Genomic DNA, 27,996 nt, shown 5'->3' with positions numbered 1-27,996 from the left:
AGCAGTCAACTTCATCAGAATGGTCTCGACACTGCCACCTCCCATCGCACACCTGAGCCTCAGGGATGCACATTTTCCCATGGGAGCACTGAAACTCACCTATGGTATAGAGGAAATACTATCAAGGAAGAAGTCATTTGTATATGCTCCTCACCCATGCAGGTTTAAAGAAAAGAAAAAAAAAAGATGACTTTAAATAGCACTGAACTCATCAGGATTCAAAATAAAGTTCAGATAATGAAAGATTAAACATGAAGTTTAATGTGTAAAAAACAAACCTTTTTTGCAGATTTCTGGACATCCTTCCTCATCAGAACCATCCGTGCAGTCTCTCTCACCATCACATATGTGGCTAAGTAAAACACACTCTGCGCCATCATTACATGGCTTTGCATTCCTATGACACTGCAGCAGATTAGCTTTAGATGCAGCAGCAGTCATGCTCGGACAGTTCAGCTCATCTGATCCATCCTGGCAATGAGAGCGTCCATCACAGACCAGACTCTTGGAGACACAGCTTCTTTGGTCCTTGCAGAGAAATTCAGCTATGGAAGAAGGAATTTAATACAACACCAGCAACATTACAGATCAGATCACAACTCATTAACCCACAATTACTTACTCTCAAAAGGACAATCTTTTACACAATTCTCATCAGATCCATCAGGGCAGTCTTTTTTCCCATCACATATCTGTTCTGGTTCTATGCATAGAGAGGAAAATGGACACAGAACTGATGAACTACTGCAAGGCAGTTTGTTGCGAGGTTGAGCAAATGGTGTGAAGAGCACAGGAGACTCATTTAAGGGCTGTTTCTCTACTTGCATTGTAGAAGCCCTCTCTGCAACATCTAGAGAAATGGCACCAAGAAGCAGAAATTTGTAATATTTAACATGTCAATATTTCAACAGAAGACCAAAAAACAAACAAAAGAAACCTGAAAGACTTGGCATAAATACTCACTGCATTCTTCTTCATCTGATCCATCTTGACAGTCTCTCTTTCCATCACAGACGTGATTGTTGAGGACACATTGATTCCCATCTCGGCATAATGTCAAGCCCAAGCGACAGTTCAGAATGTTTTTATGAAGAGCAGGTGGAGCTGCACTCTGACAGTCGACCTCATCTGAGCCATCGTAGCAATGAAATCTACCATCACAAACCAGGGTCTTGGAAATGCAGCTCCGATGATCTTTGCAGAGGAAGTCATCTGGGATAAAATTATTAAAAAGAAAATGCAGTAAAATTTTTGAGGACATAAAGCGGAAAATATTTTTAAATTGAGGAAGCACATTACTTTGTTGCTTACTTTTCAAGGGGCAACTTTTCACGCAGTTTTTTTCGTCAAAGCCATCAGGACAGTCATCACGACCATTGCAAAACTGGTTTGGAGAAATGCAGTGGTAAGCAGGAGGAGGACAGTGGACAAAGGGGCTGATGCAGGCTGGCAGAGTTCGGGGAGGATGAGTGGTAGAACGTGAAGTTTTGTTTGATGGATTGATATTTGTTTTTATAGCGGTCATGTTCTGTTGTTGGGCATCTTTAAAGACAAATAAGGAATTACCATCAAATTAAAACAGTATTAGTCAAAGATTAAAATACATTACAAAGCTATAAACTCGAGTAGGCTTGAAATGCCCAATCAAATTCCTTACACCTGTAATCCCCAGACTAGCTGATCCCCCCCCCCAAAAAAAAAAACAATTCAAAGATGATTGTTTTAGGAAACTCACCACAGCCCAGTTCATCTGATCCATCCTCACAATCGTCCTCTCCATCGCACACATGAGTATATAAAACACACTCTTTGCCATCTTTGCACAGTTTTGAGCCCCTGCGACATTTCAGGACGTTTGCCCGACTTGTAGGAGGTGCTGCTGTTGGACAATCAACCTCATCCGAGCCATCGTGACAATCAGACCGACCATCACACACAAAGTTTCTGGAAATGCAACTGCTCCGGTCCCGACACTCAAAATCCTCTGAGTGTGACAGACCAGAAAGGTTTATCAGCAAGTCTCAATACCTTTACCAATCATATTTTTTGAGTCTGAGTGACTATTTTGGCCATTTACCTTTAGATAGACAAGTCCCAGGACAAAATTCGTCATCTCCTTTTGGGCAGTCCTTTGTCCCATCACACAGCTGGGCTTGTGAGAGGCAGATTGATGAATGTCTGCACAAAAAAGATGGTTTCCTGCAGACTTGAGTATGTAAAGAAAAAAATGGAATTAATGAAAATCGTGAATAGCTTTGTTCTTTTAAAAACTGCTTTAATTCAACTTTTTATTAAAAAAAAAAAAAAATAGATAATAAAAGTTGCAGTATATAAATAAAAGTGCTGAATAAATGTGTTTCCTCCACAATAATGAGCTTACTCTGAACTGTTTGAATATCCATGAGAGCAGCAATTACTCTGACCACATGACCCGTCACAGTCGTATCTTGAACAGGTCTCCCGTCACGTTGATCCCACAGAGTCATTATGTCATCAGAAATGGACAACAGAAAAGGCTCGAGGGCAGCTACGACTGAGCCCGAAATTATCCATCTTCTTCCAGCCTGGTGGCTCCTCTCTCGCATCAAACTCAGTGTTGTCAGGCCTGTAAAAATGTAATGTTATGAGCGCACATTTGTAAATTACAGTGCATTATTTCCAGCTTCATCTTCTTTCTCATGTCCCTTACTTGGTTCCCACAAACAGGATTTACTTGCCAGTGTGAAATGGCACCATCTCAAAACCACCCATGTCTTTGCAGTGCTTCATAGTATTCTTCATCTTGAGTTTATTTTTGGATTGTCTTCAGGTTTTTATACAGTTTGCAAATACTGAGTCTTGCAAGTATGCAAAACAAATTTGACTCACTCTAGTATGGAAACTTGTTTCCACCACTGAGATAAAATAAAAAAATTAATTTACCCAGCAGTGTTAAGTTGAAATTGCAAGCTCTCTCAAAATTTTGACTGAACTCAAAATTTCAAGTCATTTTCTCAATTTGCCAGCAGTGTTCCAACAACCTTCCATAAATAAATCTAAGAAAATTAAGATAAAACTGACCTGCCATCTTTGAGTTCCACAGCAGATTATTAGCCCTGAGGTCAAAGGCGATGCCCCCCCTCACTCCTCCAGCTATGTGCAGCAGCTCTTTAGCTTCACCTCCCAACATGCTCATGCTGAGAATTCGATCCTCTTCCAGCCAGATGATCGTGCCCCTCAGCCAGTCCAGATGCAAGTTTTGAATCTTTTTCGTCGTGTGGTACAGCTGCTTTGGATAGTGACTCTCAGCTGTGATTGTTCCAATGCTGTTTTGGTGACATGACACCCAATAAAGGCTTCCACTCTTCTGGTCTACATTTATCAGACAAACTAAAAAGGAGGAGAGAAATAAGTTGAAAGAGTGTGCTGACAGTCATTTAAGACAGAGACTAAATTTTTTACTTTGCAAGCCTGAAACAGTTTTTTCAATAGCAGTAGGCACTATATACAACCAAAGTGTTAACCTTGCAAAGGTGTTGGGACCACCTCAGTCGTGACCTCTGTTAAATTGGTGCGTTGAATGTGGCCAGTTTGGTTGACCCAATAAAGCCAGCCTCTGTCCCAATCGAGCTCAAAAGAGAGGATGCCTTCGTTGGTGTTAAACAGCTGAGTTTCAGTGGATGCTTTGTCTTTGAACTCCAACAAGGTGATGTCAGTGCTTGTAGCATATAGAAACCGCGGATCTGTGGAACATAACCAACATTTGTTCAGAGACTGTCTGTGACAGCTAATGATGTAAACCATAAAGACAAACATCTGCAAGTAAATTGTAGATGGATTTCCTAAGTCAAGATTCTGGACCCACAACTGATTTAATGAGTTTGGGCCAAAATCGCATTATTGATTCACACCAAAAATAATAATAAAAATAAACAAATAAATAAAACATGAAATTCAAGTTTTGGCAAACCTACTTTCACATGTACCATCCAGCAGCAGTAATTTGAGGTTTGGACAAGAGCAGGTAAATCCAGCAAGGTTGCTTTTAGTTAGCTGGCAGAGGTCACATGGTGTTTTTTCACATGCAGAATAACCTGATGGAGTACATTTAAAAATGTGAGGACCATTAGGAGCAACATAATCCACCATGAAGAACAAGAAAAATGAATTAACAAATTATAAATACATTTTAAGACATCAACCTGGTTTATAAATGAATCCAGTTGGGTAAATTGTATATAAACCTCAAAGATCTTTGGTTCAGATGAGAAAACTGATCAACAAGCAGCACAAAACCCATTTACCTTGAGGCTGCTGTAGCTCATGGTAAACAGCTAACAGTGGCAGTTGGGCTTTCCAGATAAGTTTTTTCTGGCTCGGTTGATTCTGTGGAACCTGCCACAGACCTTTCTCGTCAATCCAATAAAACAAACTTTCAAACACAGCAAGGCTCATAGCTGCTCTCCTGCTGAACAGTCCTGTCAAGGAGTAACGGCCAGTCCCATCCACCTTCACAGTTTCTATGGACTGAATGTGGAAAAAAAATGTGTTAGTAAAAATCATTGTGAATGAGTTGTCATTTTATTTAACTTTAAGGTATTAAGTACAGCAAGGAGCTTACCCTTGCTGCTTCCACAGGAGTTAAATGGGTAAGCAGTAGCCAGATAATGCTAATCACATGTACTGACCATCAAGCAAAATTTTATTTCCAATAACCAGACCAAAATGTGAGCACTTCAATTTTGCAAGTAAGCACCAAGCACAAACTTTCTGTGCAACAGGCCCTGTGCGTGATGATCTCAGATTGAGGACATTTGGTGGTTCTATCCAAAACTCACCCTCTTAAAGTCACTGATCCAATACAGCCTTCTGGCAGCTACATCAGCAGTGAGGCTGTGGGCAGACTGAGCAGTGATGACTGCCAGAGACGATCTTTCTGAGCCATCCATCCAAGACTTTTCTATTGTCACCCTGTCACCTGGACCCGTATTGATCCAGAACATCAAGCTGGGAGGCAGAAAGCAGCGAATATGAATAAGCAGCATTGAAAAGTGCATCATCTTTCTGAGTGCACTCATCGATTTTCATGAGTCTGTACAGAAGTAACTGCATTTCCCATGGTCAAATGTACCATAAAATGTTAGCTTTTATCAAAACAATGTGCCCTCAACAAAAATATCAAATTTGATTAGTTTAAAATTCAGACAGACGTAGCAGACAAGCCAAACAGACCTCTCAACAGGCATGATCACCAGCTCTGAGGGCCTGATGTTTTTGCTCAGCAGAGTAGTGTAACTGTTCCCATCTGTACTCTGGATGTAGATAGATTCTGTCTTCTCATTGGTCCAGAACAAGTTACCATTGAGCCAGTCACAAGCCAGACCTTTGATTCCAGGCTCTCCTGGTTATTTAAAAAAAAAAAAAAAAAAAAAAAAAAAAAGGAAAGGAAATGTTTATTTACAAGCATTTTTTCCTTCTGTAGCTTTATGTAAATTTGAATATACAAATACAAGAAGACAAACAAGGGGGATTCAGCGTGGGGATAAGGGGTTTTGTGTGTGGGGTTTTTTTTTTTTTTTTTTTTTTTTTTTTTTGAGTAAAACTAACCAGTATAGGCAGTCCAGCTATGCTGTCCATCACTTTTGTAAATGTTGCCACGACTGTCAGCCCAGTAGTACCACCCTCGGGCAACATCAAACGCCAAGGCCACTGGGCCTAACACTGAACTCTGGATAACTTCAAACTGTTGCAACTTCACGTTCAATAATCCTAAAGCTGATCCCCCAACCAGCAGCAATCGAACAGCATTACCTGTAAACACAGATTCAGACAGGGTGTCGTTAGTGATGATTATCAAGAATTCATCTATCCAATCATTTTCTTACTGAAGCCACACTTGCCAAATTGCCATTTACATGTTAATTATTTGACTACCTAAACGCTCTTTGATTTTGATCAAACAGAGTTTCTGGCTTTTGTCATCAGTTTACCTACATCAAAGTCACCAATTAGCATCTCTTTTATCAGTGCACTTAATGATGTTTGATGTTTGTGTGGATCTTTTGGATGAAACCAAATCCAGAGGAGATTCTCTTTGCAGAACAGACGACTTGCAGCTATTGGCTTTGTCCTAGCATTGTCCCTGACTCGAGATGGTATCAAACAAGTTGATGGAAAATTATATTAATAGCATGTACCATAAATGATATAAACAGGAAAAACACTACATCTTTACCTGAAGACACACACGCGGAGTTCTCATTTAGTTTGAATCCCTCTCTGCAGTGGCAATAATAGGACCCAATGGTGTTAGTGCATTGATGAGCACAGGGGGCAAAAGGTGGAGCACATTCATCCAAATCTGTGTGGAAAGAGGGTTTATTTTTAAATGTGTGCCAACACGCATCAAAAAAATTATTGAACAATGTCAGACAGTTATAAAGCTGTAGACATCAATTACTCCTGGAGTTGTAAAGAAAGCAGCATGATGGGTCAAGGAATGAAGTCATCTTAAACCGTTTACAGCTACTCCTTCAGATAGGCATGGACACTCCACACTTCAAAAAATTTCCTTTTATTTTGCATTATTTCAGTTTCTGTTTGAGTATTGCTGCTTTAAAACCCAGCATCAAAAGTACAGTCATCTTGTCCGACATACCTTCACAGTCTGATCCATCAGGAGACAGCTTATATCCAGCAGGACAGGAACACAGAGCTCCCCAGGGTTCATCAGTGCACACATGACTACATCCACCATTGTTTATGGAGCAAAGACGGCCTGCAGGAGGCATAATTTTAAACATCAGTATCAAAGCATAAAGATTTATGGACGTGAAGCATGGCATCAGTGGTTTGTTGGGATAATCAGTTGCATCAAGCTTACCACAGGTTATGGGTTCATCGCTGCCATCAGAACAGTGAAATTTGCCATCACACCACTCCTCACCAGATAGACACGTACCGTCAGGACACCGTACGCTGTCCTCACTACACAAACCTTTAAAAAAAATAATAAAACAAAAACAATGGCCTGTAACTTACTGTGTAATCCTTAAAATGTATTAACCTTTTTAAGAAAAACCTGGATAAAGTTCTGAATTTTTCTTTTATGAAGTTAAAATTGAACTGACAATCACAGAAAGCCTAAAAATACAGCTGTATAATTCTGATTTCTTCACCTATAGTGTGTGTGTGTGTGTACTTGAATACAACATTCAAAATTATTGCACCCATCAAAATAAGTTCCATTTTAACTCTGGTAGTGTTTTTCAGTAGGTTTTACAAGATTATATCTGCATTTAACTTTAGACAGTTCTCAAAAACATGCCTTTCAAAACAAATGAATCCGTCAACATGTCCTAGTAATCAAAGTTGTGTCAATGCAGTTAGATCTCTCTCTAGTGGCAAATAGGATTTAGAAAAATCCTTCCACAGTCATACACAGTTGGGGTCAGAAGTTTAAATCCGCTCATCACGGGCATGAATATCATGGTAATGTTGGAGTTTCATTGATTTCTTTGAACTGTTATTTTTCTTGGATCAAGCGATTGCACAGCATACACTACTCCTGGTACTGTACATCTTTATATCTTTTGAAAGTAATTAAAGAGCTGTTTTAGCACAAGTTTGATTTTCCCAAATCCACACAGGGTCAAAAGTTAGAGTATCTTGTTCTTGTTAGAGTATCTTTCTCACCACAGGCCTTTTCATCAGAGTTGTCCATGCAGTCATTTACTCCATTACAGTGCAGTTCTTTGGGGATACAAATGTTATTTTGACATGTCCAGTCAGAGTCCAGACAGCCTTCGGTGGCTGGACAGTTCTCCTCATCCGAGCCAGTGGGGCACTGCTTTTGTCCATCACAGCGGGCCGATGCATTGACACAGCCAACAGAATCCACACAAGGAAACTGACCTGGTGGACAATCGGAACCTTGAGGTACTGAAGGAACAGAAAATAAAATATATAAATCTGAGGCAGTCTGATTTTACTGATCATCAACATGAAAAGTTGGCATCATTTCCATTCATTTACCCATGAACTGACAACCTGAACTTGAACTTTAGAGGAGCAAAAATTTTGCCACTGGCATCGGTGATTCCTTTAAAAGTTTTGTTAAATAAAGATAGACTCAAACAACTACAGCATCAGGAAAAATTAAATTAAAAATGCAGTAATGTATAAAGATTTGAACCAGCTGATTTTTCTTAATAGGGTACTGGGGAAAAATACCTACCGGTGCAGTCCACTTCATCAGATCCATCCAGACAGTCTCCATCACCATCACATCTCCACACACCAGGGATGCAGCTTTCATCATCACACTGCCACTGGCCATGATTGCACCCCAAGATTTGGCCTACAAACATGAAGAGAACCAAGTATCAAGAAGAAACCGGCCTTAGAGGAAAATACAGTCCGATTAAAATAAAACATTAAGTCATTTTTCTAACTGGTTGGTATTTTATTTTTTAATAAGTGAGTTAGAAGTAGATGTTTAATATTCTCCCATAACTTGAATGAGCTGAACACCTTTCCTTTTCAAATTTTGCACCATATTCAGCATGCAGCTTGTGTCCTCAAACCCTGCGTTTGCTGAGGGAAAAAAAAAATCCCATTTAGCAGGAGGCAAAAGGAAACCTGCAGAGCAACAAAGCTGACTTTAAAGAAACTGATAGACACATGCACAAAAAAATAAAATAAACAGAACCCCCCGAGACGACTTTCATATGGTTAAATGAACATCAAAGGAAGTTTGCTTCACAGAAAATAGTACATCACAACTCGAGCCTCTCACACGTATTTGAATAAATTGACCCAAATAAGCGCTTCAGAGCGAAACAGGATCAAATAAACGGGAACGTTTGCTCATTTAAACGCCATGAAAGTGTCTAATGTTGGCAGTGTCACATCAACTGTTTTCACCCTTAAATCATTTTGATGAGGGAAACTCCATAAAGCACAAATTAATTGAAATACAGCTCGTAATCCGGAACATTCACGCACTGCAAACACACACACACACACAAAAAAAACTGAACAAGTGAACGCTAAAATTCACTCTGCAAGCCTGAAATTCAGAAACATGTTTGCCTATTAATGTGAAAATAAAGATGAGGTTTATTTATTTATTTATTTTAAAGCAAAGTAATATTACCTCTGAAAATTCTCAAACGCGCCAGAAAAATCAAACAAATCAACAGGTGCCAGTTCATGTCGGCGTGCGCGGCTCATCGAGACAAACAGCACCAGCTGAGAGGAAACGCTTTTATCAGCGCGCAGTCCTGCCGCTGCGGCGGACAGAGTAACTTCCGATCAAGTTAAAAGCAAAAAATAAAACGTGCAGTTATATTTGTTCCGCTATATTTTGAGGGGAATTATTTGAATTCGATCTTGTCTTAAAATGGGGCAAATAAAATAGGCTTATATTTTCTCTCTCTCTCTCTCTCTCTCTCTCTCTCTCTCTCTCTCTCTATATATATATATATATATATATATATATATATATATATATATATATATATATATATATGGATATATAGATATATATAGATATATATGTATATGGATGTGGTATTTTGTTTTGTTTTTGTTTTTTTTTAACAGTACCGCATCCTTAAAGCGATTTGCATGTGCGCACTGGGTTTAAGAAGCTTCAAAAAGCTTTATTAAGTGATGATTTTGTACAGCAAAAAGCACAGATTCCACATCGAAGGTGATGACAGCAAAAATATCCACTTCTTGTGGCGCATGCTCGACGAGCATCGGGTGGTTAATTCGAGCGCACTGAGAAAGGTCTTGTGGTTTTACGCACGGAATGACTGTTACGATCCCTGCCGCAAAACGTTTGGTCATTTCCTTTTGTACATGAGCACATATGCATTGATATTTTTACACTGCCTTTCTTTTAGTTAGTCTTCTTCTGACATCGTTGAAACACACCGGTCGTCTGTCAGTATTTCAGACTGAATGTTGCATAGTGTTACTGCATGTGCAGGGCAGTGCAGTTTATTCTAATGCTTTGATCTGACTGTGTTATTCGTGCACTGTTACATAAAGATGAATACAAATAAATTTTATTACACCCCCATAATTAAATAATTTGACAGTCCAGATCAATACTAATCACTGAGAGGCTTTTAAATAAAGGTAGGTAGGTTGAATAAAGTTCAAAGTTTGTTTGATGTTGTCACAGTAATTTAAAGCAATAATAGTTACACCGTTTCTTAATTGTGTTCATCAGAAACAGTGCAGCTTTGTGCGTTGTTTCTGTCTTCTTTTCACTGACATCAAGTGTTTTTTGTTTTATGAATGAGAACGATTAGCGGGCAATTATCGCTGTGTGTGTTAATTTTTCGTGTACTGTAATGCTATATGTAACATACTCTTACATTACACGTGTCCAAAGCTGTTGAAGCAGTTATCGTAATAAAAGTGTTGCGTTTAAATGTCACAAACGTGCTGCATTTTCCCTGGTAAAGTTAATTTATATCACAGTTATAAGGAAATATCCAGTTTAATTTAACACAAGTTCTCTTTACTGGGCTTTATGTGTGATATGTAATAATGATGTTCATATGTTATCCTATTCCGTTAACTTTCACTTACTTTTAACGCTGTACTTTAATGAGCGGACTGGGTTAGATTTGGAACTATGTTGCACTTTTACGCACACAGTGACCTGAAATTATTGAAAATGTTCAGTTATTATTTTTATTCTTTCTGTTGTATTAATTTAGGCCCAAACGCGTCCCTTTGTGCCCAGGATCTGTCCAGGGCACAAGGGTTTGCATAGTTAATGATTTCATCCAGAAGCTGTTTTGTTTGTTTGTTTGTTTGTTTGTATTAACTCCAGTGTTCCTGCCAATTGATCAGTGCTCAATTGTTTACCTCGTAATCTCCTTAGCTAAAATTATTATCATGGCTTCTGATCTGAGGGATCTCAAGTATACAAAACATCAATCAGAGTGGTGGACTCCACTTCAAAGAGCACTTGGTTTCGATTGCATAAAACACCTCTGCCATACTGTAGGATCACAGGCGTCCTCAGTCATCAGAGGCCTGACAGCTCTCTTCAAAGAACTTTAGAGAGACGCGTGTGATTATAAACCCGGTTCTGGGGCTCTACCTGCGCATTTTGGATTTGCCTGTGGAAGAGACAACACGACACTCGGGAATCATGAAGAGACAAGCAGTGGGTTTCGTTTTTGCGCTTCTTCTCCTACTTGATTTGGTTCAGGGTCTCGCCACAGCTAAGATGCACCCTGATAAGCTGCTCCGTTGGAAGAACGCTCGGCAAGGCGGCTCCAGACATGCTGCACAGCGGAACCACACCAGCAGCCTGCCCCACTACATGATTCACCTCTACCGGGTCATGCTGACCGAAGACCGGACCAACAGTTCGGCTGACAGCGCGGGCCAAACTTGGAACGAGGAAAATCTTCACAGCTCCGACTCTGTAGTCAGCTTGATCGCCAAGAGTGAGTGTTCAGCATCAGATAATAATTCTAATGGATTAGGATATTTTGACTGTCATTTAGCCTACTCATACCTTTGGATGTTATTTTAAGAGAAGAGAGTAGTCTGTTCTGCTCAATGAAGAATTTACGAAGAGCTTCAGAAATTCCTTTAGCAATAAAATGTTGGTTTAGCTTGAAACACCTACAAAATATATATATATATATATATATATTTTTATCATTCCTTAATATTTTGCATGTCTACAGTCAAATACAAAGTTGTTGCTTTCTGCTTTCTGTATAATTCTAATAATTTATTTTCTCATTTCTTTCAGGCTGCCAACAGATTGGTAGGAGGTGGTCCCTCACTTTTGACATGTCCTCCATGTCTGCAAGCCACACTGTCCAGCTGGCTGAACTTCGCATCCGTCTGCCTGCCTTTACACAGTCTTCTAGTGCCTCAATAGACATCTACCACTTTGACAGTGAGCGGTGCTCGGGCACGCACTGCACCGAGAACAGGTTACTCCTGGGCCGCCTGAGAGCTCATCCCAGTTCAGTGGCGTCGCCATCCTCCTGGAAAGTGTTCAACATGACAGAGATGCTCCGTCTTTGGTTGCAGCATCAGGAGCACTCTTCAAAGAGGATGTTGGAAGAGGATGAAGCTGAGCCAGAGGAGCAAGTGCAGGGACATGAAGGAATTCAGCACCCTACAACTGACAGGGTCATGATGGTGGTCTTTTTAAAGCACGACGAAAATGCTGAGCGAGTGCCAACTCTCATCCACACAGCAAAGCACTCCAAGTATGCTGGTCTAGGCACGGAGCACGGAGCCTCCAGGATGAGGAAAGGCAGAGAAAAGAGGCACCAGAGAACCCAGGAGCAGAGAGGGGAAGCTACTGGAGATGTTCTAACAGACAAGTCAACACAGGAGGTAAAAAAAGATGATCTGTGCAGGAAGGTGGACATGTGGGTGGACTTTGAGAAGCTTGGCTGGAGCGAGTGGATTATCTATCCCAAACAATACAACGCATATCGCTGCGAAGGGACCTGTCCTACACCAGTAGACGAGATCTTCACCCCTACTAACCATGCATACATAAAGGTAAGACTAAAATGTGTCATCATATGCAACAGTACTGATAATACCTTAATACCATACATGAATGATGTTCTCTAATCAATGATTTTCTTCTCCTCCTCCTCTCTCCAGAGCCTGTTGAATTATCACCATCCAGACAAGGGACTGTGTCTGTCTTGTGTACCCACACGCCTGACACCGCTGTCCATGCTGTACTTCGAGGACGGAAAGATGGTGATGAGGCATCATGATGACATGGTGGTGGAGGAGTGTGGCTGCCAGTAAGGGAAACAACTGCAAAAGTGAACTCAGAGAAACCTGGAACCAATGAACCAAGGGACCAGATGGGTCTGCAGCTATAGACCTGGGATCTCAGAGGGGAAAAGTGGGTGCACGGGGGCACTTTAGAGAGCCGTCCTCTCTGACAGCGGGGCAAAGACTGCTGGGGTGACACAGGACACTTCTAATGTGCATTCTCGACTGTGCTCTCTAAATTATAAAGCCAAAAAGTTATGAAACAGTTGGGAATATAAGTAGTATAAGTAGTAAGACTTAAGCACTATATAGTCACAGAAGCTACAGTGTACAAATTATTTTTATGCTTGAAGACTGAACCTTCAATACCATTGAAATTACAGAATGGTTTACTGTAAGTGATTTATTATTATTATTATTATTTGAGATGTATGGGTCACATTGACCTATTTGGATAATTGCTATGTAGGCCATAATAGAGCAATAAACATTTTTTTTTCTCTTGAACAACTTGTGCAAATTGTGTTTTCATTTTTAAAGTTTTTTTTTTTTTTAAAGTTTACATTTTACAGAAAGATTGTTCATAGTTTAGTTTACATACACTCATCATGGGCATAACAGTTATAGTAATTTTGGGCTTTTAATGACTTCTTTGAACTGTTGCATGTACTAATGCACAACAGACATCTTTAATGACTTTAAAGAAAGAAGAATTGGGTGCACACGTTTATTTTTGGATTTTCTGTAATTTGCACAGGCTCAAATCTCTCTCTCTCTCTCACATATATATATATATATATATATATATATATATATATATATATATATATATATATATATATATATATATATATGATTAAATGTCCTTTAGCAAGTTGCAACTTGCCCAATGTTTTTGGTAGCCATCAACAAACTTTGGGCATAATTCCGGCTGGATATTTGACCTCTCTTCTATGCAGAATAGATGAATGGATGAATTAGGTCATTCTTAAACACATTGATGGTTTCTTCTGTCCTTACATGTCTGTGTCTTAGTTGTTCTGGTTGATTTGTCTTGTAATTACTGTCATAAACTGCAAGAACAGGTAGGTGGTCACTCATGTCATTGATTAATAGTCCACTCACTGTGTTATTTTCCACATCGTTAGTGAAAACATTGTCAATTAAGGTGGCACAGTGGGGTGTAATTGTGCTTGGTCTGGTGATTTTAGGACATTACCTCATGCTGTACATTGTTCGCGTTGATGGAGCCGATGTTTTAAGGTGAACTTCTTCCTTAAACCGCCAAACACTGGAGACCACTGAGCGACCTGAGCTCCAAATGTTTTCACACAATATTCTTGCGACAGGAAAGATTTAGTACTAGTTGGTTGGTCTAGCTTCCAATCTGAGGCTGCAAGTACCCTCAAAACTACAGGGTGTATTGTGGGTATATTTTACCTTTAACTGCTATGGTTTGTCTTCAGAAACTCATTTCTGGTTTCTCCAGAAATAAAGCCTTTAAATCCCTCTCTTTATGCCCTAGCTAACTGTAGCATCAGACAGGTCAGTTTCTCTCAGTAGTTGCTGCTGGTCAGGCCAAAACCTACAGAGAAGATTTTATATATATATATATATATATACATACATACATACATACATACATACATACACACACACATACATACACACCCACACCAGACTCCCAGAAACATGGTTGCAGATGATTTATAAAGGTGCTCCATGCATTCTGGGTGTGCAAACAGCCAGCTGTTTGCTAACAAAGTCACCTTATTAATTAAATGATTTCAGTGTTTACAGTTTGTCTGCTGCCACCAAGTGGTCAAAATCACTTCCTGCAGGGTTTGGTATCAGATTACATACAGATCAGTCTCTCTTTTTTTATTTGTTAAACAAATGAAAAGTTTGTCTTCAAAGTCATAAAATGAGTCAAATTACATAAAATTTTAATGTTTTCATTCTAACAAAACTTTGACTTACTTGTCAAATATTTCACAGATCATACAAAGAAACTGTTTCATGCACATTTGAACAGATAAGGCATTACAAAAAAAGCAGATTTCAGAACAATTCTGAACACAGATTACACTAAAAAACAAACAAACAAAAAAACAGGCTCATCATTTTAACATATCTTTTTTTTTTGTTAAATCCCAGAAAACAAAAACTATGAACATGTTGCTTTCATCCTTAAACCTGACTCCCCTTAGATGTCCATCTCAAATTGGGCATCTTCACCTACAAATACACAAAACAAAAAGAACAATGCAATTAATACAAGTAATAGATTATTGAGGTTTCTTATGTGATGTCATGCGCACATTGCTAATATTGGACGTAATACAGTCACTGGTTGCCAGGGAAAAATGTGCATCCCTGACTGGTCGGCAGGAAGGTGCTGCACCAAAAAACTCCTACAAACCTCAATAGCTCATGTATATTTTTCCATCTTTAATATGCAGACATATTTACCTGCACTCTCCTCTGCATGCACGCTGTGCTCGGTGTTACTGCTGAGCATTTGATCAGGCTGGTTTGTGTCGCTGGAGGCGTCGCGCTTGAGTGGCCGGGTGACTCCTGGGATGTCAGGCAGGTTGGGAGGCGTGCGAGTCAGGGGAGATGTCCGACACTGCAGGAGGAACTTCCTGTCATAGATGATTCTGGTGCCTGAGGGTTAGTGTTTGTCAGTATTTTTGTTCAAGTGATCCACATTTGGAAAATTCCACTACAGCAGATACCCCTCGTAAGCACTGAGGCGGATTTCAAAATAAAATAATATGAAATAAATGTAATTAAAACACATGTATCTGGAAATAAAATCTGCACCTAATCTTAAAAACTACTTGGAAATGCTAAAATAAAATATTAATCTAAACATTAAATGTGTTAGTTGTTGAAAAAAAAAAAAGGGTGCAATAAAATAATATAGCTCAATTTTCTCTGCTATGTAAAGAGTCACACACTCTTTACTGTGCTCATGTCCATACATGCCCATGACTTTTAGCTCAATTTTGCAGCCCGTATCAGCAAGGCTGGCACATATTCTGTGACTCACTTGTGTTTTATCTGTGTTCCACCTGCTAATGTTACAGGACACAGTATCAGCTGTAATGGGCATGTGCATCTGAGTCAGGTTTCTCACGACCGCTGCGGGAAAACATTCTCTACTTTAACTTTTATCACTGCAGTGGAAGTTTCCCAAGGCCCCAGCTTGTCAATGTTTCAGTAAAATACACCCCCCCCCCCCCCCCCCCCCCCAACATAAAAGAAAATAAACAATCAACTCAGAGATTCAAAGAATGAACCTGCAGCTCCTCCAGGTGCTGAGCAGTGACCCAGATTATCGCTGTTGCATTCATGTTGACTGATTCACTTTTGTTTAAAATATCTTTTTTGGCTACAGCTTCAAAGTTTTCTGAAATTTCTTCATTATCGGTTGGTATTTTATGGTCGGTGGTGTGTGAGCTTTTGGATTTCTTTTTAGCAACTTCTCTCAACTGACAGAAACAGGAAAAAACTATGATGCATAATCATTAGTCCCACTTGCTTATCTTTAATACAACCAGTGTGACCTAATGGAGGCCACGCTTAGTAAACATGTTGCTGCCACTGCTCAACAACAGCCTGCTGTAATAGCAGGACTATAAATAGGATATGACTGAGCACAGGCCAACATTTGACCGTACAGTGGTCGACTGTAAGTGTAACTAAACTCAAGCTACACACTGCCCTCATTCTTGGATAATGACACTGAAGCTGCCATTCATAAGTGACGGCGTCCATGTCAGATTAAAGCTTATGCACATAGAACCTCGTGCAGCGAGGGTAAAGTGCTGGATTCTGTAAGCAGCGCCATCCGACACATGTGGCCGTAACATCTCCCATCAGCATAAATGGAAAAATAATTGAGGAAGATGGACTAAAGCCATGTATGACTGACTGAAATAATCTTAGGTGTAGTTAACAAACTGTTAATTTAACAACCTGCAGGCCATGGATGCAGAAAACACTTTAATAATTACTTCTGTAGTTTTCATAATTCAGGATACATCAGCACTGTCAAACATTAACAGGCCAACATGACAGGACCTCGAGTCTAGCTCCCAGAAGTGCTTCCATTACCACGAATTGTTTTTGGTGCTGGATTTCAAATGTTATTATCTCTGAGGTAAACATGGAGCAAGCTCCTAGAAGTCTGATGATTTGGTTACACCTGAGGGCCACTGATGGTACAAACATGGGGAAAACCTTATTGTTCTCCCTTTCTCTGTCACTAAGTCACATTAATGAGATAATCATAATTTTGAGATACTAACTAAACATTAAAAAAACCAAAAAAAAAAAACCTGCAATGTTAGTTTTCCAGTGGTAAAATGTTGGAATTCCTTCCATTCTTTCTTTCAATTATTCTGAATCACTAGAGGTATATAAAAACAAACGAACCTGCTTTCTAATGGGGTTGAGGAGCATCTGAAATGGAAAATCTAATTTAAGGACACTTAATTGGCTGCCATCACATAATAACCTGTCTTCCTCTCTCCATATCAGAATGCTGCTTCTTTAAACTGGCCCCTTGCCTTCTCATTTCCTATCAAGCTTTGCTCCTTCTGGACATCATTACCTCCAGGTGTGGTGCTGAACAGAGTTCCTCCGGGGGTCGTGGAGTAGTCGTTGGGCAAATGCGCCGCGTCATGGATAGCGACCCGCCTGACGGCAGGGATATCCCGGCTCCTGGTGGTCTGGCTTCCCGCTGACATCTCTCACAGCACCGCGTCGACTTTTTGGGCTACTTAAAGAGACCACAGACGTGCATGCATGTACGCACGCTCACAGTTTGGAGGACGAAGTTGCAGAGGGAGCACAGTACGCTACCTTATGCCTCCACGTGCTTTAAGCAAACCCAAAACATCCCAACGACTTCCTACAAAACAACACGTGAAGCGGCGGGCTGTGATTGGCTGAAACCAGGGGGCGTCACAGACACTGGATGTTGTAGTTTTTTTTCGCCCACCCTGATCTGCAGCAGTCAAATACATGCAAATTTTTGTTTGATGGTTCAAATACAATCTTTCTGAAAAAACAGATGCCAAATCATTCAAAGTGTGCTGAACCCACCCCACTACTTTGGGGGAAATACAGTTTTCACATATTTTAAGGCATTTGAGATTTCTGAAGATCTCATGTATGTAATGTATATATTGTGTATGCGTACACTCACATGAAAAAGAAAGTTTTTACAGGACTCTATGAAAACACCAGCAATAACTACTTTTGGGCATCGGGTACCAATTTCCCTGAAAAACGTGCTTTCAAATACAAAAAGCGAATAAATGTCCCATAAAATGACTGAATCTGTCAAATAAAACATTAAAATGTGCCTGTGTAGCTTCTCAGACATCCAGGACTCCAGTGTTTATGTAGTGAGATGCCAAATAGGTTACAAATTCAATCGTACAGCCTATGCAGGACTAAAAACGCAGTACTTATTTAAGCTTTTACGAAAACAACACACCACATTTATGTCACATCTTTGTTTATTAATTCTTGTAAATGGTTTGAGCTGGTGTACAGGGTAAGATGATCTATACATATCTTCATGTCAGAATGATTCTGATTGAAAGGCTTGTATACATATTCACGTTGGTTTATCCTTTCCAGGACAATACAAAAGAAAAGAAAACAAGTGGTCATAGCTACAAAGCCTCTACATTCCCCATGATGTGGACGTCGGCCTAGTCTAGATAATGCTTAAAGAACATCCATAACAACTCTATGAGGGTGCATAGCATTCTAATTAAATATATTTTGTCATATATTTATACATATATTTTCATAAAAACATCTTTTTTTTTGTGCATGTGCGCAGTTGCATTCCTTAGGATAGAGTAATATGATATTGCGTTTACATTGTCATGTATCCATTCTAAAGGAGTATAGGTGATCTCTATTCTTTGCAACATTTAAAATTTTACAATACTCTTTAAAATACATTGCTGTAGGTTACACGTCCTCTCAAATCACATGCCCGGGAAAATGCGCTCTCTCGTCTTCCCGCCGATCCAACTAGGATTGGAACCGAGCATCATCATCATCACCATCACACACACACACACACACGCACACACGTTCACACTCACAAACACTCACATACTGTGCACACAAACATTGGGGGAGTGCACAGGATCACAGACAAGTTTAATTCAGACAGCAAATCCAAATCATCTATGTATGAAAACTAAAATTATGTGACAAAACTACTTCATACGTCATTTTGTTTAATGGAGAGTCTTTTTTTTTTTTCTTTCAGGATTTCAAATGTCAATTGTTAACTAAGCAAGAAGAGAGTTGCTTAAAGTCAAAGTTACGATCCTTAAGATTTTAGTCCTGGTTGATTCCCCAATGCAAAAGTGAAACTTACCAGGATGTCTCTGCCTATGGGAGAAGTAAACATGTTTTAAGAACACTAACTGTATGTAAAAGATGGAAATAGCTTCCACATTTGAGTCAGTGCCTTAAACCTGCATTCTTTATAATAACCAGCAGGGGGTGTTAGCTGTGGTTACAAAAAAAGAAAAAGCCAGATTGCATAGTGGACAAATGACCCCACTTCTCATTTGATTTAATGCCTCATTTAATAACATTTTCAAATTACTTTATGATGTTGATTGCTAGTTTCAAGTCTTATTATATTTTTTAAAAATACATTAATTTTATATGATAAATTGTGCTGTGTTCCTTGGCTTCTCTGTCAGATCCACCCCTCACTTGTGCCATCTGCCCCAAAAAAAACAAAAAAACCCCCCACATAACAACCAAAATGCTGACAGCAAGGCTTCAAAATGGGTCAGTGGGTGAGCTCATTGGAGCAATGACCAGATTTGCAGTCACTTTTAAAGGAACATACAGTTAAGAGTCCAAACTTTTTCCAAAGTCTTCCAAAGTTCCTTCATATACAAAAGAAAAGCAGCAATTCATTTAGTTTGTCAACAAACAGCAATTCAGTTTGCTGGCAAACTGACTGAGTAGCACTAAACCTATGACTGTTGCGTGCATCCACGGTTCACATCCGCTACATTCGCAGTTTTCTCCTGAACCATTTTCATGCTACTCAATTTACATCTGCACCACTAACAATGAAAGAACTACACTGAGAGACAACTGACGTTTAACAGCATCCAAATAAGGTGCTATACAATATAAATCTTAAGGATTATAACTTCAACACAGGAGTAAAACACCTAGACCCAACCCCAATCCTTGTGCTGATACAGCAGAAGTCTTAAAGACTAACAGAGTGATTGTGGGAGTCATTGGACTCCAAAAGCTGTAAAGTTGAGTGGGCGTCTTGTTTGTGAAGTTTGTCGACTTCATCTTCAGCAGAACAGCTGATTTAGCAAGATTACACAAAAATGTACATTGAGGTGGACTCATACGTTTTAAGTAAAATATCGATCTCTATATATATGAAGATAAATCCAATGTATTATATTCAGTGAAAGGAAAACATCTCGTCTGTGCTTCACCAAAACCTTTTTCTTTTTTTTAAATCCATGATTAAAAAAGAAAACAGAAAAAATAGTAAAGACAAACACAACCAACAGAGGAGCAGTGCACCAGGAAGGATGGTTAAGGAGACATGCTATCACTGACCACACACTCAGTACTCTTCCTCAGTGTTTTTTGGTCTGATCTGACTCAAATAACTACTAACACACACACACACTCACACACACACACACACACACACTTGCACCAAACCTCCATCGATTAAAAAACAACAAAAAAAAACAGATTAAAAAAAATAACCCATGCATCACCATCCCACCTCAAACAGCCCCAACGGTAAACTCTAAATCACTCGTGTCCCACATTTGTCTTTGAGAGGATGATTCAGAATTTAGAAACAAATACCATTTTTGTTTCTGACAGAGCAGAACTGAAAACCTGAGTGAAGTAACAGTGGGAAACGTGATATGTAAAGAAACGTGCTATTATCTGATGAGGTTCTCGTGCACGGACTGGGCGTGGGGAAAATAAGTGCATTTGTGTGACGTATAACCAATGTGTTCATTCATCCGGTCTCACTCATTCAGGCTACAGTAGCATTTACAGTACTTATGGGATATATAGTGATTTTCAGAAAATGCGTGCTACTATGATATACCTCCCTCATACTGCTGCCAACCAGTTTCTGCATAAAGTGTTTCAGAGGTGAGCAACTGATGATTTACAGGAACACAACGTGAAGAAGAAAACAGAGTTAGGTGGATTCCACCTCACGGCAGCAGCAAGCTCCTTAACAGATATTAAATGAAGATATCCTGGTTTATATTTTGCTACGTTAAGTGCTGAAAAACAAACAACGCTCTCAGGCCTCCACAGTCTCACACTGCTAAAGCTGAGTCATCTCATCTTGCATCAGTGCGTCCTTTCTGACTCATACACTTCAAGGGCGAGCTGCAATGCCAAATGCTGTTCATCCAGATACAGTTTGTGTCTTCTCTGAGGAGATCAGTCTTTTGCACTCGTCGCTTCTCTCCCTTCTTCCATTTTTTTTTTTTTTTGTTGCTTTTTTGTTTTTTGTATTATTGCTGTGGCATAACTCCAAAAACCAACACTCTGACCAGGCAATAATTATTTAACCGTGTGATGTGAGTGTTTCTGGAAATGTGTTTATATATGTTCGTGTGCTTTTGCCTGTGCTATATATGAATGTGGGTCTTGACAGTTCACGAGTCTGGGGTCAGTGTTAATAAGACAATCACAGTGCTACCTGTCTGTCCTCGCTGCCATTTCACTCTTGCTAGAAATCCCCAAATCACGGCATCCTCACACAAATTAGATCGTTCATGTTTTTGTCACTATAATTTAAAATAACGACCCAAAATTCAACAGTGATGCGCTACAGCCACTGCAAGCAGATAAAAGAGGGAGCACAGAAGTTTTGGAGGACCTTTAGATGCTGATGGGAGAGGACTGTGATTTGACTGCATATAGACTGAGGCTACTGATAGAGATTGTGGCTGAAGGTAACATACGCTACTGGGAAAAACAATGGAAGAGCGCAGAAAAGTTAGAGGGAATAGAAAGTCAAGCTTTGTGCCGTAGAGCTGCTGTACAATGCAATCAAGCAACCGCACTTTTCTGAAAGAAAACATTCCCACTGTCTCAAAACATTTCCCCTGAATACACGAGGGGAGATAGAGGTTCAGGTTCTGGTCCGAAGTCAAACAAAGCTGAAACCCAAAAGTGGACAAGTTCCAAAGAAACAAGGAGGAGTGAACTTCATTCACAAAGAAAAAACAAAACAACAACAACAACAAAAAAAACCAACCCATACGCAGACAAGAAGTCACGAGCAGGGGAGCACGACGGCTTTCTCATTCCAGCGCTGAGCACGCAAGGACAACAAGCCAATCATGGGGCAGGGCTCAGCGCCAAGCCGTTAGCAAGAAACACATGCGGTAGAGAAAAATACACGCGCACACACATACACACACTGACACATGTCCACGTAGCATAGAGTGCATATATCACATTGAGAATATTAGGGCAAAGGGTCCAGTGAAAGAAGCATTGGGAGGCTCAGCAGAGGCTTAGCTGTATAGAGAACCATCCATTGAGGGACCTTTTTTGGCTGTAGTGTTATTGGACTCAACTTGCTGAAACAAACCACTCCAGTTGGGGGATAAAAGGTCCTTAAAAAGGCCTATGACCCACGTGTGGGTCCGCCCCGTACCTTGTACCCCTTCAGTTTGTAGATAATGACAGTTCAAAAGGGCATGCACCAGCAGTCATCATGCGATTACAGTTCACAGGAAGCACTTTGTTGCTTTTTTTTTTCTTAGTTGTTTAACTAACATTTATGTTTTTTTGGTTTTTTTTATATAAAAAAAGAAAAGAAAAGAAAAGGTATCATCATGCCTTAGTCTAGTTGATATTTTTCTTTACAAATATTATAAAACTACAAGTTTGACTCCTGTTTTTTTTCTCCTCTTCTTTTGTTTTGTGGTGCTCCATGGTCACAGGTTGAGGATGATTCTGTTTGTTATTTTATAGTCTGCACTTCCTCCCTGCTCATTTTCCTCTGCGGTCTGGTCGTGTTTTCGTGGAGGATGGTTTGGCAGTGGGTTTCCGGTCCTAGAAAACAGAGACATACACCATTAATGTGCAACACATCGGCTAAAGTACGCTCATCTTCTACAAAAACACTGCCAAAGTTTAATGAATGAGACAAAGTTGAACATCAATGAGACAGAACAGTGTGTGGGAGATGATTAGGCTCTAACAGACTCCAACAGGTTGCCATAGAAGGCATCTATCCAAGCACTGGGATGCACTAGTGCTTGTGTCCCATACCTGACGGACTGGGCAGAATGTGTATTTCAGTGTTTAACTCTCCGCAGACCGGTGCGCTGCACTGATTGAGTGCCCTTTCTCACATCCACCCCCACCTGGAGCAAGGAGGCAGGGAGGAAGGAGGGAAGGAAACAACACTTGGACCGGTTAACTGCTGAAGCCTCCACATGAAACCAGAGCAGGAAACTAACTTGTCTGTCCACCCGGCCGCTGTGGCTCGCAAATTCACCATCATTTTGAAGTTAATTAGCCAATCAAATAAGTTTATAGTATTTTGCCAATGATGATGAAATTTGTAATATCTTGCCAGGTTTTATATACAAAGGCCTATTTTTCTAATGTAATTTAAAAACATTTTTTTAGAATAATCTCTGAATCATAGTTGGTTCATGTTCATATCTGCTGTCAACATTTGCCTTGTGGCTGCTGTTAATTTCCCACCCTGTTGGCCAGGCTATGTGAGTGACTCACAGTAAAAAGCACCGGGGTTTACAGTGCTTGTGTGTGATAAAAGGTTATCACAGTTAACTAAAACTAAACTGAAAAGTGAAACTGGGTGTGAAAAACTAAGATAAAAATCAAAACTAAAAAAAGTAAGAATCTTTAAAAATGAGCTAGGACAGAAAATAAATTAATATAATAAAATAATACAGAGCAGAGATGAAGCTTATGTGCACTGTAATGATCTTCGGTCTCCTCTTACAGTTCATAGCTAGCCGTGTGGTTTGTGTCTAAGATATCACACCAAGAAGCTTGGTTTTCCAAACATGTTCAAATGACACTACTTTTACAGACAAATCTACCTGCACAGTGTGATTTATTTATTTCTTTTTTTTGTCACTTTGCATGATTCACACATCAAAATAATTTGTATCTAACTCATACTGAGCTGTGGTGCAGCCTCTCACTTACTGACTGTCTGAAACAAGCTGTTTTAGCTCCCTTTGCCTTTTCATTAACGGATTTGAACAGAGGGTGTATGGGCCTTCTGTGTTTACCGCCGGAGCTATACGCTTCAGATGACTGTATTTGGGATTTACGCTGATCATACAGAGAAAAAGTTGAAAAAAAAAAAAAAAACTGCCTGAAAGCTTTTAGAGCAGTCTGAAGCCTGAGATTTTGGTCATTCTCTAACCTCATTATTTGAATCTCATGCATAATGTGAGAATCCACGACTGCAATAATATATATATATATATATATATATATATATATATATATATATATATATATATATATATATATATACACACTCATCTGCCACGTTGTTAAGTACACATGTCCATTGCTCATTAATGCAGATATCTCATCTGACAATCACATGGCAGCAACTCAGTGCAGATAGTCATGTAGACATGGCCAAGGCGACTTGATGAAGTACAAACTGAGCATTAGAATGAGGAAGACAGGTGATCTAAGGAACTATGAATGTGGTGAAGTTATGAAATACTCCTAGGATTTCAGAAACTGCAGATCTATTGGGATTTTCTCGCATAACCATCTTTAGGGTTTATAGAGAATGGTCCAAATAAAAAAAAGGGAGAAAATATCCAGTGAGCTGCAGTTCTCTGGGTGAAAATACTTTGCTGATGTCAGAGGTCAGAGGACAATGGCCAGACTTCTTTGAGCTGATAGAAAGGCAACAACTCAAATAACTACTTCTTACATCCAAGGTGTGTGGAAGAGCATCTATGAATGTCTGTGTAGGTTCTCAGTCATCCAGGTCATAGTAGTCTCTGAAGTTTGAAAAAGGCAGCTGGAAAAGAAGTCCAGTCGCCTTTTTTAAGTGTCAGAGAGCATCTATGAATGTGCAACACACTGAACCTTGAAGCAGATGGGTTACAGCAGCAGAAGACCACACCAGGTGCCATTCCTGTCAGCTAAGAACAGGAAACTGAGGCTGCAATTTACACAAATCATCTCAAACTGGTTTCTTGAACATCATAATGAGTTCACTGTAATCAAATGACTTCCATAGTCACCAGATCTCAATCCAATAGAGCACCTTTGGGATGTGGTGGAACGGGAGATTCACATCATGGATGTGCAGCCGACAAATCTGCAACAACTGTGTGATGCAATCATGTCAATATGGCCTAAAATCTCTGAAGAATGAAAGAATTAAAGCAGTTTGGTAAAAGGGGGACCAACCCATTACTACATTACTAACAAAGTGTCACTAATGAAGTGACACACACACACACACACACATATATGTAAAGCATGAAAAAGTTTAGGTGAACGTTTATTGAGAATTAGATGGTTTTCAGTGTTCTGAGTCAAGTTTTTGTATTTTAACACCTCTTTGGAATTTTGTAAATTTTGCCCATGACAAACACTATAAAAAATAACTAAACTAAAACAAACAAGCAAAAAAATAAATAAATAAATAAAACTAGACTGAAATGAGAAAATCACTCTAAATTTAACTGAAAATAAATAAATAAAATTACATAAAACCAGTGACTAAGTGACAAATACTAAACTGTAACAAAGTGATAAAAACCCCACAACTGACTCACCTTTCTAGTGAGTGCATTTCCACGTTCTTCAACAAATTGCGCCTCAGCAGTGTACTCCTCCTTCTCCTCTCTCTGTTATAAAAGGACAAAGTTTATATATAAAAAGCCATTCCTAATTCTTAACAAGGTGTTTTCAGTCACAAATGTAAAATCAAATCAATGGACAGTTATTCAATGGATGTGTTGAGCTGCACAACACATCACTCTGCTCTGGTTCTGTGATTCTGTGATTGATCATGGTCAATCATCAGTTCTGATGATCGTTCAGTGAGATTAAACTGTTTATGATTTAAACAAAAAAATTAAGCTGAATGACGGTCTTCTCATTTGATCATTACAAAAAAAAAAGATAAAGGGATGGACAAAGATGTTCTCCCTCCAGGTGCAGGAAGCGGCAGGTGGTCGGCGTTGCAACCTGACCTGGCCCCGCCTTTGTTCCCAAGCTCGCTGGCCTGCCTCCTGATGAGAGAAGCCCAGCCCCTTGTCAAAGGGCTGCGTGCCCTGCAGGAGGCGCCCACGCAGCACATGAGAGTAACCCGTGTCACACACCGGAGTCAGCAGAGCCTCCTGGGCCACGTGCAAGCCTGGCACACTGCCGTCACGCCCTGATGACACCGAGCCCACCCAGCCTTGCAGGGAGTCCTTGTCTGGCAAGTAGGGTTGAAATGCTCCTCCTCCCACCATCCTGAAAAGCAGAATGCAAATAAGGCAAAGGGAGAGAGGTGGGAAACAAAAAAGCAGATATGTTAATTCTGAGTGCAGGCAGAGGAAAAGAACACACTGTGGAGGGATTTTGATCACACACAGCTGACTTACCGGTTATCTCCGTTGTGCTCTGTAGCCCGACTCAGCCCCATCATCTCACACCTCTGGGCGTACACCTGCTGGCCTGAAACAACAGAAATCCCTTCCACTGAGCCCAGCCCTACCATTCCACCTCCTCCTTTTATTCCTCCTCCCACAGCTACGGCCTCTGCTCTCCTCACGTCTGACCTCTGACCTCCCAGTTGGCCGTTTAGATTGACCTTGGGAACGGCACCACTGGCTCTCACCCTGTCCCTTTCCGCCAGTGCGCTTGCTGGCTCCTGTGGTGCCTCCTCCTCCTCAACCTCCCCTTCCTCCTCCTCCTCCTCCTCCTCTTCCTCCAGCTCCATGATGGAACCGCTGGCCCCGCTGGCTCCACTGCTTGGGCGACCCAAGCTGCAGGGTAAAGAGAGTGTGGCACCCTCTGAGTCATCAGCCCGACTGCTGCCTTCTAGTGATGAGTCCTCCACTGTAACCAGAGAGGGGCTGACCCCTGCTGGCCACACCTGAACGTCCGACATCTCCATTAATGTGTCTTCCTCTGTGGTGGCAATGGGGGCACACTCAAGGCTGGAGACTTCTTGCCAATAGGGCTCCACGCCCAGTGGAGATGGCAAGCTGTACTGCATGGAGGCCGGGGACAGAAGCTCCTCCTGCACCAGCCCATAACCTGGAGGGAAAACAGGGGCGAGACAAAAGATAGACTAACACCAAGCAGGCACAGCCACTGAGAGGGTGGGGAGGTGGTGTTTCAACTGTTTCTCCAACCTACAAGGGAAACAGTGGGGCTCAGCTCTGTCCCAATATACCAAGACTAAAGACGCTCTCTTTGTCAATCACTTAAAATTTACAGTTCTAATTTAGGATTATCATGTTCTGATGCTGAGACAGTAATTTTGACTCAAAGACTCGACTTTCAGTTAACCTTAGCCAATATTCTGCCTTTATACTTTCAGTTTGAGAGGCAGAACACAAGGATTTTACCTGAAAATACAAAATACTGTTTTCTTTCTAAACTTAGTTAGCTCCTTTAGCGAAAGCATTTTTTTTTCCCAGTTTGCAAGGTATGCAGTTTAGGTAACTGTCATTGGGACACAGCAATTTGTGAGGTGAGGGAGAAAACAATTTGGTGAATCATCCAGTGTTTGAGGTGAGTGATGCTGGGCTCTAGTTTGCTCCCACTTTCAGAAAGTGAATCTGCAGAGCATAAACTGTTCCTCGATAAAAGAAAAGAAAAATGAGTGTAGAGTCGATAATTCATTGTGGGGTTGGCACGATAGTCTTTGTTAGTTTAAGCTTCCCTCCCATTGCTTTTGCATAAGAGAAGCACTCCAATTAGCTTTCAGTATCATGAGCTCATCAATATGGATTTTTATCCCTTTTTTTCTTTTGTCATGTCAATGTTCAATCAAGGTAAAAACCTGGCTGTTTCAGGAACGACAAACTACTCTACGCAGATAATTGCATGAGTTTCTTTTTCGGTGCTTATGCAGCAGCTGTGATCCAAATGCCAAAGTTGTAATGAAGCATCTCTTAT

General features: G+C 40.3%; 3 protein-coding genes and 1 long non-coding RNA gene across 4 annotated transcripts in view; 1 reads left to right on the top strand and 3 right to left on the bottom strand.

The window, feature by feature from the left end:
* Positions 1 to 6,227: 6,227 nt before the first annotated feature.
* Positions 6,228 to 6,977, bottom strand: LOC115789013 (uncharacterized). The gene is made up of 3 exons (XR_004020664.1): positions 6,863 to 6,977; positions 6,638 to 6,757; positions 6,228 to 6,340 (listed from the first exon to the last, which is right to left on the bottom strand). It is a non-coding gene; the product is annotated as an uncharacterized LOC115789013 (long non-coding RNA).
* A 4,181-nt stretch (positions 6,978 to 11,158) lies between these two features.
* LOC115789740 (nodal homolog 2-A-like) lies at positions 11,159 to 12,804 on the top strand. Its single transcript, XM_030743252.1, has 3 exons — positions 11,159 to 11,459; positions 11,774 to 12,543; positions 12,652 to 12,804. The coding sequence occupies exons 1-3, from the start codon at positions 11,159 to 11,161 to the stop codon at positions 12,802 to 12,804; spliced, it is 1,224 nt and encodes a 407-aa protein (XP_030599112.1).
* A 1,996-nt stretch (positions 12,805 to 14,800) lies between these two features.
* LOC115789423 (eukaryotic translation initiation factor 4E-binding protein 1-like) lies at positions 14,801 to 17,696 on the bottom strand. The gene is made up of 3 exons (XM_030742832.1): positions 17,396 to 17,696; positions 15,247 to 15,441; positions 14,801 to 15,012 (listed from the first exon to the last, which is right to left on the bottom strand). Exons 1-3 carry the CDS (start codon positions 17,529 to 17,531, stop codon positions 14,981 to 14,983), a joined length of 363 nt encoding a protein of 120 aa, XP_030598692.1. The 5' UTR covers positions 17,532 to 17,696; the 3' UTR covers positions 14,801 to 14,980.
* A 3,627-nt stretch (positions 17,697 to 21,323) lies between these two features.
* Positions 21,324 to 27,996, bottom strand: part of ank1b (ankyrin 1, erythrocytic b) — an 83,752-nt gene continuing 77,079 nt past the window's right edge. Inside the window, exons 38-41 of the mRNA XM_030742023.1 lie at positions 26,472 to 27,129; positions 26,205 to 26,340; positions 25,656 to 25,727; positions 21,324 to 22,914 (exon numbers count right to left, since the gene is read on the bottom strand). Coding sequence (XP_030597883.1) covers positions 22,852 to 22,914; positions 25,656 to 25,727; positions 26,205 to 26,340; positions 26,472 to 27,129 — 929 coding nt within the window. The 3' untranslated portion in view covers positions 21,324 to 22,851. The remainder of the gene's footprint in view (positions 22,915 to 25,655; positions 25,728 to 26,204; positions 26,341 to 26,471; positions 27,130 to 27,996) is intronic.

The sequence above is a fragment of the Archocentrus centrarchus genome, chromosome 12, assembly GCF_007364275.1.
Source record: "Archocentrus centrarchus isolate MPI-CPG fArcCen1 chromosome 12, fArcCen1, whole genome shotgun sequence".
Classification (NCBI taxonomy): domain Eukaryota; kingdom Metazoa; phylum Chordata; class Actinopteri; order Cichliformes; family Cichlidae; genus Archocentrus; species Archocentrus centrarchus.
This window is presented reverse-complemented; position numbering and strand designations above follow the sequence as displayed.

Excerpts from the sequence above, each read along its gene's own strand:
- LOC115789740 (XM_030743252.1), top strand. The coding sequence starts at position 11,159 with ATGAAGAGACAAGCAGTGGGTTTCGTTTTTGCGCTTCTTCTCCTACTT. Across the intron at positions 11,460-11,773 it reads AGTCAGCTTGATCGCCAAGA|GCTGCCAACAGATTGGTAGG; the intron begins GTGAGTGTTCAG and ends CATTTCTTTCAG. Across the intron at positions 12,544-12,651 it reads CTAACCATGCATACATAAAG|AGCCTGTTGAATTATCACCA; the intron begins GTAAGACTAAAA and ends TCCTCTCTCCAG.
- LOC115789423 (XM_030742832.1), bottom strand. The coding sequence starts at position 17,531 with ATGTCAGCGGGAAGCCAGACCACCAGGAGCCGGGATATCCCTGCCGTC. Across the intron at positions 15,442-17,395 it reads GTTCAGCACCACACCTGGAG|GCACCAGAATCATCTATGAC; the intron begins GTAATGATGTCC and ends ACTAACCCTCAG. Across the intron at positions 15,013-15,246 it reads GCATGCAGAGGAGAGTGCAG|GTGAAGATGCCCAATTTGAG; the intron begins GTAAATATGTCT and ends GTGTATTTGTAG.